The sequence below is a fragment of the Physella acuta genome, unplaced genomic scaffold (assembly GCF_028476545.2).
Source record: "Physella acuta isolate Inbredline_101_S28 unplaced genomic scaffold, ASM2847654v3 ptg000038l, whole genome shotgun sequence".
Taxonomy (NCBI): Eukaryota; Metazoa; Mollusca; class Gastropoda; family Physidae; genus Physella; species Physella acuta.
In genome coordinates this window covers 138,006-148,531 of record NW_026731558.1, presented here as the reverse complement: position 1 = coordinate 148,531, position 10,526 = coordinate 138,006, and the positions used below count along the sequence as shown (strand labels likewise).

The following is a 10,526-nucleotide window of genomic DNA, read 5'->3' as shown; positions in this document are numbered from 1 at the left end:
ATTAGGAACAAAATAATAATTTATTTTCCATTGCAACTGTTTGATGAAAATACATTTTATCATTATCTCTTGATAATATAGTAATCTGATAAAAACTGATGTTTTTTTACAATAAAGAGTTGGTAGTAGATAGGCCTATAGGTCTACTTAAACTTTAAAAGTAAGAATAATTAAAAATTTATGCTGTGGCTGTGAAAATATTGTTTTTATTTTAGATTGTTTATCGCGTGAAACAACGAGAACTCCACGCGTAAACTAAGATGGCATCCTACTAAGAAATTTGCGATCTATGCAGGCGTATCAGTTTACACTGTTTATGAAACCCAAATTAAAAAAGTTTTAGATAAACCCAAGAACTTATTCCTTATATATTCATCCTCTGAGATAGATCTAGTAAATGAGTAGATCTATCTTATATTTATAGCAGATAACCCACAGAAATGGGACTATGTAAATGTCCCAAACGAAAAGTAACAAATCTTTTCTGTTTTGAACACCGTGTTAATGTCTGTGAACACTGTCTAGTGGCGAATCATGCCAAGGTAAGAAATTAATGATGACTTAATTTTAAAAAGCATGTTAACTATGACTAGATCTATGTCAATATAGCATTGGTAATTATTTTGGAATTGTGTTCGGGTGTGGTACTTGAGTGTGAAAGACTGCAGCAAGAAGAGTCAAGACTAGTCAAGAGTATGATTATATTTAGAATTTAGTAGGTACTAGGATTGGCCTCCCGATTCTCGCTGAGCGGCGTATTTTTTCTCCCGTTACCGACAGGTTTGCGTGTGCGGCTACGCGAATTCGACGGTTTAGTAAATTTTTTTCCTCTCCGTTATTGAACGGTCAAATTTAATGTGAAAATTGTTTTTCTACTTAAAAATGGACTTTGCCTGGTTTTTTATATTTTGTTTTTATTTTCATGGATTATTCAAAATGGAGCTTTTCATTGAAAATAAGGTAAGTTTGATTTATTATTTAAAATTAACTATTGGACGCATGTCTTTTTTTATTGATTGCTAGAGTCCCTACACCATTTTCCTCTATCATACTGAAATTTGAAAGAGTTTGGATGCAGCTCATAGAAGTTATATGCTGCACAGTGGGGTGTATGGTTAAGCGCTGTCTAGTGCTTACTTAGAAAGCGAAAGTAAAAAACCGGAAGGTGTCGGGTCTCTTTATTTCTTAATACTTTACGCTTACACGAGAGGGGGATGATTGTGTGATGTGTAGGGTCTACTGTATTGTGGATGGGGAGAGAGTGGGGGGGGGAGCTTGACTAATTGCATGACGTCATATGGTGTTAAGCGTAAGCATGTGTAAAGATGGCTATTAACTAGGAAATTATGTATTAGATTGTGGGCAAGATAGGCGTATCAACTTTGTTGTTTTTTATTTTATATTTGGAACAGTGTAATTTGTTAACTTATTTAATATTATTGTAGTTTTTAAATATATATATACAAATCGTATAGGCCCTAGCGTGTTTTATTTTTTTAACTGTGTTCACTGGGAAACGGTCAATGACCGTCCTATTTGACGTCACAGAATTACGGGTGAAAGTGAGGTCAAGTTTTGGCTTTTTCTGATGTGCTACGTGCGTGAGGGTTGAGTAAATGTAACTTAGTAAACATCGGTGGGTGATACAACTTGGTGACGTCATTTATGGACATTTTTTTTTCGCTCGCTGATAGATACAAAGACTTTACTACATTTTTAAGTTTCTCACCACATGTGTTTGAATGTAAACTTTGTAGCGCCGTGCAGTTTTTGTGTTATCACTGTAGCATGGGCGGTAAAGCTGTTTTATCGTGAGCATTAATGACCACGTGCCTTATTGATGAGCGGTTTTGTCGGGGATTTCACATTTTCAGTGTCGGTTTTGTCGGGAATATCAATGTCGGTTTTGTCGGGGATTTGAATGTTTTGACGCCGACGCGCGTTGTTTTGACGCCGGCGATAGTGGCGATCATTGTTTTAACGCCGGCGAGCGTTGTTTTGACGCCGGCGATAGTGGCGAACATTGTTTTGACGCCGGCGATCGTGGCGATCATTGTTTTAACGCCAGCGAGCGTTGTTTTGACGCCGGCGATAGTGGCGAACGTTGTTTTGACGCCGGCGATAGTGGCGAACGTTGTTTTGACGCCGGCGATAGTGGCGAACGTTGTTTTGACGCCGGCGATTGGGGCGAGCGTTGTTTTGATATTGACGGTAGTGGGGTGGGGGAGGGGGGGGGGGAGAAAGGAAGGTCTTGTAATAACAATACACATTAAATATTTGGTGTATTCAGAAAGCCTTTTTATTTTGATGGGAAGGCAAATAATGTACTTGTACTGTTTACTTTTCCAGATAGAACCTACACTTCTAAACCAGCACATCTCTACAATATGATGAGCAGTTATATGGCCTAATGAGGGAACACTATGTAAAAGAGGAATTAAAACTGTTAAAATAAATAATGTGTTCATCTTTTATTTAGGCAAACTAATTAATTTGTGATATGAACTATATCCTTTTAAAACCAACCAATGTTGAACTTCTCCTGAAATGTAATATATTAACGAATAGGCAGAAACACATATATTTTTAATTAAACTATTTATATAAGTATATCAACAAGTTTATTACATTTATTCCAATAAAACACCTTACATTTCTAAAAGATTTAATTTGCCTTCATTTTTTAAAATTTAAATATGTGCGCTCAGTTTTCAATGTTAGGTGTGTCGATGACTCAGCATTTTACATTTTTACCATCCTTTACCTATTTGTCAACTATTTAGATAGAACCATCAAACACGCTTATCTTAGAGCTTCACTTTAGTTAGTTGTTAGCTTTAGATTCAAATAGATTGAGCCTAAACAAATAGTGTATGAACAAATTTCGTATTTAAAAATAGGGGGTTTACCCTGTTCCACCCCTTATTTTTTGTCAAACAGATAGATTTAAACATATATTTTGATTGTTTCTGTTTGAGAATAGAGTCATCTAGAGCCAGACAAATTTTGAGACTTAAGTGCTTAATAACTCAAATTTGCCATCATGTTGAATTTAACATCAACAAGACTTTGGATTTGCGAAATGGCATAATCTATCAGCTCTGTAGCAGTTAAAACAAAAATCTTTTCAGTTATGAATATTATTTTGATTGTAATAACTGACACATCCATAGCTCATCATTCTCAGCAAGTTTGAGCTTAATTTTTCAAAGTGTTAAAATTTTAACTGAGATTTTATGAATGCACTGTATATGAAAAAATAGGGGGGGTACCCTGTCCTGGGACGGAGTGGTCTAGTGGTAGAGAGCTGGATTGCTAACCCGTTAGTCTCGAGTTCGAATCCGGGTTCAAGTCAGTAGACCGTCCCTGAGTCCACCCAACTCAGATGGGTACCTAACTCACGTTAGGGGAAAGTAAAGGCAGCTGGGCATAGTGCTGACCACACTATCTCTTCATATGCCGAGGTCACAGAAACAAGTGAACTCTACTTCACTTGCCCCATAGACCGTCAGGTTTGAAAGGGAAACTTTACTTTTACCCTGTTCTACTTCTGTTTTTGTTTTACTCTGCCCATAAATTTCTAATTTTATTGTTTATTATCCTTCCATATATGATAGATAAAGATATTGCAAAATTATAATCAATTTGACCATATGGTTTACAAGCTAGGACAATTTTAGTAAACGCTTAAAAAAACTCTAACACAGAAATTGGAAAAAATCATAACTATTTAACCGTTTGAGCTACATCAAAAAGGAAAACTGATCTGTTATTGTAATTTTTTGCTCCTTTTAACTGTAGTGGTTGTTTTCCTATTAAACCAATTTTCAAAATTTATCCTAGTACCTAGAATTTAGTTATTTAGAGTAGAGTAAGAGTGTAAATTTAATAAGTCACATAACCTATGCCATTAACAGTAAACCATTAACATTTATCAACACCATTTGTCAAAGTCTAATTTAAAATACACAGGCATTACCACAGGGCATTTTAAACTATTGTAATATTCTTAAACCACTATGTCTTAGTATATAGGATATTATTATTATATGGTAATTGGCCTAGAATCTATATGTAATACAAACACCGTCAAATTTTTAATAGCTAAAACTTCTGAAAGCATAAGCAACAATGGTCACATCATATATTGCAAAAACAAATTCAGCAATTTGCTAACTTTGCTTTCTAATTTGCTTCATGTTGTTTTTTGTTTTTTTTTGCTTGTGTTGAAATAAACTTAAAACTATTAATTACTGCGCTTGTCTTTATTAGTTGTTTAACTGGGCCTATAGTTTACAGTATCAGTGTTTTTATGGGTCGGCGTGGTTGAATTGGTAAAGCTCATGGTTGTTAAATCAAAAAGTCTCGAGTTTGAACCCTCTGGCAGATGAGGTTCATTAACTGGGGCAGCCACTCTTCTAGGAGAGACAACTCCAAATCAAACAACTGCTGCCTTTTAGTTTGTTCTTGGTTGGAAAAAGGGTATGGAAGCAAATCTAAAAAGAAAAGCAGGCTGAAATCCGAGTTAATGGCCTCAATGGCGCATAACTAGTTGACACATAATACTTAAATTGTGTTGGAGGAGGGATCCCTTCCAACACCATGATAAAGAACAATGAAGAAGAATTATTTTACCAAATAGCAAATGAAACATACTCTTGAATAAATCAATAGTACAAATTGTTTATAAAGAAGGGAATATGCCTTTTGTCAAGCCTCCCTAGCTTGGCGTCAAGAAATATTTCTACGCATATGCACTGACCTTGTGCAGCTACACATATAAGAAGTTGTTAAAACTTTTTTTTTTGGCAGAAAATTTTTTCCACATGCTTTTTGTGTCTCCCATTTTAAGAAACCCTGCATCTAGACTAAACTAGATTCTTATGCCCTAGATGTCCTATATTCATAAATAATTGTGAAGTCATAGAGCTATGTAAAAGAGACAAACTCATTCTTTCAATGATCCTATCTCTCTGTGCCACTATTCCCCCCAGCTGCCACTGTTTTAATCACCTGACATTTATGTCTTGCCAATCACAGATACCTATGATATTATTAGTAAAAGGCAAGAAGGATACAAAAAAACAGTGGTATTTAAAATTGAATGCTACAATGTAGTAATTTTTTTAAATACACTTTTTTGTGTCATAATATATATATTATTTGAGTTCTTGCATACTTTCAGTGCATTGTAAAATCTTACCTCCAATGGCTACAAGATAGTGATTACAGTCCCCTGTGTACATTATGCCAACAAAATCTTTCTGATGAAGAGTATGGAGAATGTGTCAGGTTAACTTGTTATGGTATAACTTATTTTTAAATGTTTACCATAGTATTTTTATTTATTATTATAGCTAGATTATTTGTATTGTTGAATTAACAATTTTTAACAAATTAAATAATGTTATTGTTGAAAGGAGTATGGAATAATTTTCTTCTGGCAACATTTAGATTTATAATTATTCCATTAGTTTTGTTTTTGCATTTCAAAAAGATTATCTTTATATTATTGAGGGTAAAGTTATTCACCATCCTTACTTTAGTTATGTGTCAAATCATATTTCTCTGTCCAAACTTTAGATGTGTTCCACTGGAGTTGTTTGAATGAATATGCTCAAAGGTTTCCAGCGCAGACGGCACCTGCAGGATATACCTGCCCATCGTGCAGTGCCTGTATATTCCCACAGTCTAATATGGTGTCCCCTGTAGCTGATGCTGTACGTGTCCTGCTACAGCAGGTCAACTGGGCAAGGGCTGGACTTGGTTTACCATTGGTAGGACACATCTTTATCTCTTGTTCACTTATTACTGCTTTAAAGCTTTAACTAGCCTATTATTTTGTTGTTGTCTTTATAATTTTGTGAATATTAGTGTAAAATAATTGGGTTTAGGAAGCATCAAATAATTTATATAGGGGCCTACTTAAAAATTATTTAAGGTGTCAAGTCCTTTAAATTGTGATATTTTTTATTCAGTTAAATTTGATAGGACCTAAATATTGAGTAACTTATTTCTCTAGATGGAAGAAAGCAAAGCTCCACCAGCACCTCCCCAGCCGGCTGTCTCTAAAGCAACCCTCACCAATGGTGCCGTGCCTAACAGTTCAAACTACAGCCACCTGAGGTCTGACCCAAATCTTGGTTACGCTCCAGGACTTGGAGCGTCTCCCATGCCACCCAATGCCACAGCCAGCAGCAGCAGTGGTAGCCTGGCTTCAAGACCTAGCGCACAAGTGGCGCCATATTCTTCCTCTCCTACAGGAGTCCTGGCCCAGCACAGCTTGATCACTGTAGATGAAGGGACAAGTGCAAGAGGGCAACAAGGATTGTTCTCTAGTAGGATTTTATTTTACTATTGTCAATACCACATTTAACTCCCTTGTATTTTTAGATCATTACTTGGCTCTCTCAACCAAAAATCTGTCTGAGCTGAAAGACTTTGACAGACATCCTTGCTGACCCTAACTGTATTTAATGTTAAAATAGTCAGATTTAAAATTTTAGAATTTAACTAAAAAGCTACAATGTATTTATGTGTGGTTTTAATTTATTTATTGGATGTGAAATTTACATTTTTTGAAACTGCTTTAAAATTTTTTCCAGATCCCAGAAAATTGTTTGACACAACAAAAGAAGATGACCTGTTCAGTGATGTTGGAAGGTCACATGACCATGATGAAGACAAATACAAAAGAAGACCAGCATTACAGTGGTTGGCTTGGTGGTTTAAGTAAGAGATTTCTGTTGTTTTAACTAACATTAAGTTCCTTGTTTGTGTGTTCGAAAGATTGACGTTTTAAATTTATCCCAGATCTATGGATGGGAACAAAAGGAAAGATCCCCATGCTGTGAAGAAAAGATTTGCTGTCATTCTGCTGATTGGCATCATAGGGTTCATCACTGTCATCATCATCTTCTCCAAGCTGGGGCGGCAAGCTACAGAGGACGACCCATTCTTTGACCCCCTACAAAACCCAAACATTAAAGTTGAAGCCAATCCCCTACAGTAGCACATAAGCTCTTGTTAATGTTTCTAACATTTCTTGTACAAAGCGGTATCAACACATGCTACTAGAGAATATATATGTATATTAATAATTTATTGTACATATGATTTTATCATTACTAACATAAGGGGGCATTACCCTTTCATCTAGCTAACTTGCCACTAGGTTGTTTTTTTTAATTAACAGAAAACATGGACCAATCAGAAAAAATCTAATGAAATTAGTAAACATTATTCTACATTCATGTTGACATGCACTTGCAAACTTTTAAGTTTGAGCAAAGTGCACACCTTCCTGTCTGGCTTTTCCATCAAAATAGTGAAATGTGGTAGGCCAAGTGCTGTTATAATGACACACGTGTAATCTACTGCTGTTTGCTGGCTGGTAGAAAACTGGGGACTAACTTAAATAACTTTTACTTTCTATTATTCTTTATTATTGAGAGCTCATCAGATTTCAAACAGAATGCTTTATCAACGATTTTAAGTCTAGAATGTTTGCATTGAAAAATTTTCACGTCTAATTTCTTTTTGAACTTTGAATTTTCCAACTTCTCTCTTCACTTTTTCATTGTAAAATATCTAAGTTATATAACACAATCATAAGCAACTGTCATAAATAGCATGGGAATGTGTGATGGTTAATGCAAGTGAAATATTTTTATTGAAAAAAAATCATGTGATGGCAAAGTCAATCTGAAGAATATTCATGCTTACTAATGCTCTTTTACTGTCCTAACATTGTGATATTTTGTTTCTTTGAAAGAGTTACATTTTTATATCAGTCCATTGTCAGATTGGCAAATTATTGTATCTGAAAGAATGTGTGTGAGAATGTAAATTTTCATCAGGTGTTTGTTCAGTTTGTATAAAGCAGTGGGTTTCATTTGGTTGGTTATAACATCTAGAACATGGATACTTGAACCATTTTATAATTACATTCCAGTTCAAAAGAAGAAAAAAAAATAATTCAAATTGTTTCAGTTTTAGAAAAAATTCTGTCCATTGGTAACTCTTCAGAGCTAACTTATTTCTGTAGTTGCTTCCCCTGATACATTTTTTTTTATTTAGTTGCCGTTTTTTAGTCCACAAGAAGAAGCAGTACACTGGATAACAACTGATAAATTTTTAATGTTGAAATTAAATAATCTAAGACACTTGCAGTTGTGGAAGTTTTTTTATTTCGCTTTAAGACACCTATTTTTCTTTAAGCAGTACATTTCCAAAATAGAAAATTTAATCTTTCCAAATTGAGTGGAAATCCTTCAATCAATAAAATAGTTACATGTCCTGGTCAGGAAGTGTGTCTTATAAACAGGTGTCTTATTTCAGTGTTGGTGTATTTCACTGTTTTGTCTCGTTGCTTGACATGATGGGCACTCATACAAAAAAAGATGTAAATCTACACTGTTACCATTTTTAGTGTCTGACTGCCCTACTATATCAGTACTGTAAGATGGTACGTTTGTTTGAGATGGCCAATATACTTAGTGTAGCAGTTTGGTCTTTATTTTGTTGTCTTTGAGTTTGTATGGGGCTATTTGTATCAAGCTTTAGAAAGCACGGGTCATCAGCTTATCATATGTTTGGAGCTGTTCCCCAGAATGTGATGGTTCTAGTAGGCTGCTGATGGGGCATGAGCCTCACTCCTTAAAGGTGTGGGCCATTCTCTCCAGCTTTCTCCTTGTGTGACCAGTGTCGCCTCTTGTTCTTTTTCAACTGTTTCCACTCTCCTTTACTAAAGAATAGGTTGATTCTGATGTCAGTTTTAATGTCTGTAAAACAGCATTGATGGGTTGCAGTAGTTTGATTTTAATGTCAGGTTTTAATGTCTGTTAAACCTAGCATGGGTTGCAGTAGTTTGATTCTGATGTCAGGTTTAAATGTCTGTAAAACCTAGCATTGATGGGTTGCAGTAATTTGATTCTGATGTCAGGTTTTAATGTCTGTAAAACTTAGCATTGCTGGGTTGCAGTAGTTTGATTCTGATGTCAGGTTTTAATGTCTGTAAAACCTAGCATTGATGGGTTGCAGTAGTTTGATTCTGATGTCAGGTTTTAATGTCTGTAAAACCTAGCATTGATGGGTTGCAGTAGTTTGATTCTGATGTCAGGTTTTAATGTCTGTAAAACCTAGCATTGATGGGTTGCAGTAGTTTGATTCTGATGTCAGGTTTTAATGTCTGTAAAACCTAGCATTGATGGGTTGCAGTAGTTTGATTCTAATGTCAGGTTTTAATGTCTGTAAAACCTAGCATTGATGGGTTGCAGTAGTTTGATTCTGATGTCAGGTTTTAATGTCTGTAAAACCTAGCATTGATGGGTTGCAGTAGTTTGATTCAGATGTCAGGTTTAAATGTCTGTTAAACCTAGCTTGTGTTGCAGTAGTTTGATTCTGATGTCAGGCTTTAATGTCTGTTAAACCTAGCATTGATGGGTTGCGGTAGTTTGATTCTGATGTCAGGTTTAAAGTTAGAGTTAGCAGCTTGACCTAAGTGTTAGCAGCTTGACCTAGCTAACTTGCTAATGTGTGTGCTGCTCATTTGTTAACCAAATGTGCCGTAATTGCCGTGCTGACTTCAGCATGATTAACCATGCAATCAAATAGATTCGACAGACCCAGGCAAACTATTGATTGGTGTGATGGTGGATGATGTGTCTATTAATGCTGGGACTGTGTACTACACACAATGCTGAACAAATCGTGTATGTAGATGTGCTAGTGACACCTGTCTACATCATTGATCAGTCAGGAACAATAAAAACGGAATATCTTAACATGTGTTCATTGTTGGGGTTTCATTCAGTATTGACTAAATATTTATCTGAGGCATTGTACATATATATATATATATATATATATATATATATATATATATATATATATATATATATATATATAAATTGACTTTCAACTTTAAACATTAACACAACAACTTGGGTGTAACGAGGCTGTTGTGTTGTTGGAGCTCAAGGCCCCCTCCCACAATAATACGTATACTAGCCGTAGGTACCCGTTACACGTGAATTATAGATCTATATATTTTTAATGTTATACATTTTGTAGAAGAATATTTTATAAAATAGTTATTGGTCAAAACGCAATGTGCTTTACTACAGGTTTAACGGTATTATTTTGTACAAGCAGTAGTCTTTGATGAAAACACGATCAGCAAACTTTTTAGACAACAAAACCACCACACACAAAAATTATATAGGTCTTTGCCTCGACTTAAAATACATCGATTAAACCGTTAGTAAAGCACTTGATGCATGGCATAATTAAAAGACAAAAAAGTAAGGATACAACATACACATCAAAACTTTACGATAGGTAACAGCCTACCACAGATTCATTACTACATAATAAGATACAATACAATATCCATAATACGAAATGTTATTGCCATGTATTTCGCATACACTCTATGCTATCCAAGCACGACTGTAATAGTTGCTTGTACTAGCTATCTACTTCATTCTCCACCCAACGCTGACCACCATATTAGACACGCCCAC

At 35.2% G+C, this 10,526-nt stretch overlaps 1 protein-coding gene across 1 annotated transcript; it reads left to right on the top strand.

Annotated features, from left to right (window-relative positions):
* The first annotated feature begins 232 nt into the window (after positions 1–232).
* LOC131943157 (zinc finger protein-like 1) lies at positions 233–9,768 on the top strand. Its single transcript, XM_059303172.1, has 6 exons — positions 233–542; positions 5,186–5,306; positions 5,584–5,777; positions 6,023–6,338; positions 6,606–6,732; positions 6,814–9,768. Exons 1-6 carry the CDS (start codon positions 441–443, stop codon positions 7,010–7,012), a joined length of 1,059 nt encoding a protein of 352 aa, XP_059159155.1. The 5' UTR covers positions 233–440; the 3' UTR covers positions 7,013–9,768.
* Positions 9,769–10,526: the final 758 nt, after the last annotated feature.

What these genes read in the sequence shown, in the direction of transcription:
- LOC131943157 (XM_059303172.1), top strand. Translation starts at nt 441, where the DNA reads ATGGGACTATGTAAATGTCCCAAACGAAAAGTAACAAATCTTTTCTGT. An exon ending in TAGTGGCGAATCATGCCAAG is followed by an intron (nt 543 to 5,185) that starts GTAAGAAATTAA and finishes GCATACTTTCAG; the next exon opens with TGCATTGTAAAATCTTACCT. An exon ending in TGGTTGGCTTGGTGGTTTAA is followed by an intron (nt 6,733 to 6,813) that starts GTAAGAGATTTC and finishes AATTTATCCCAG; the next exon opens with ATCTATGGATGGGAACAAAA.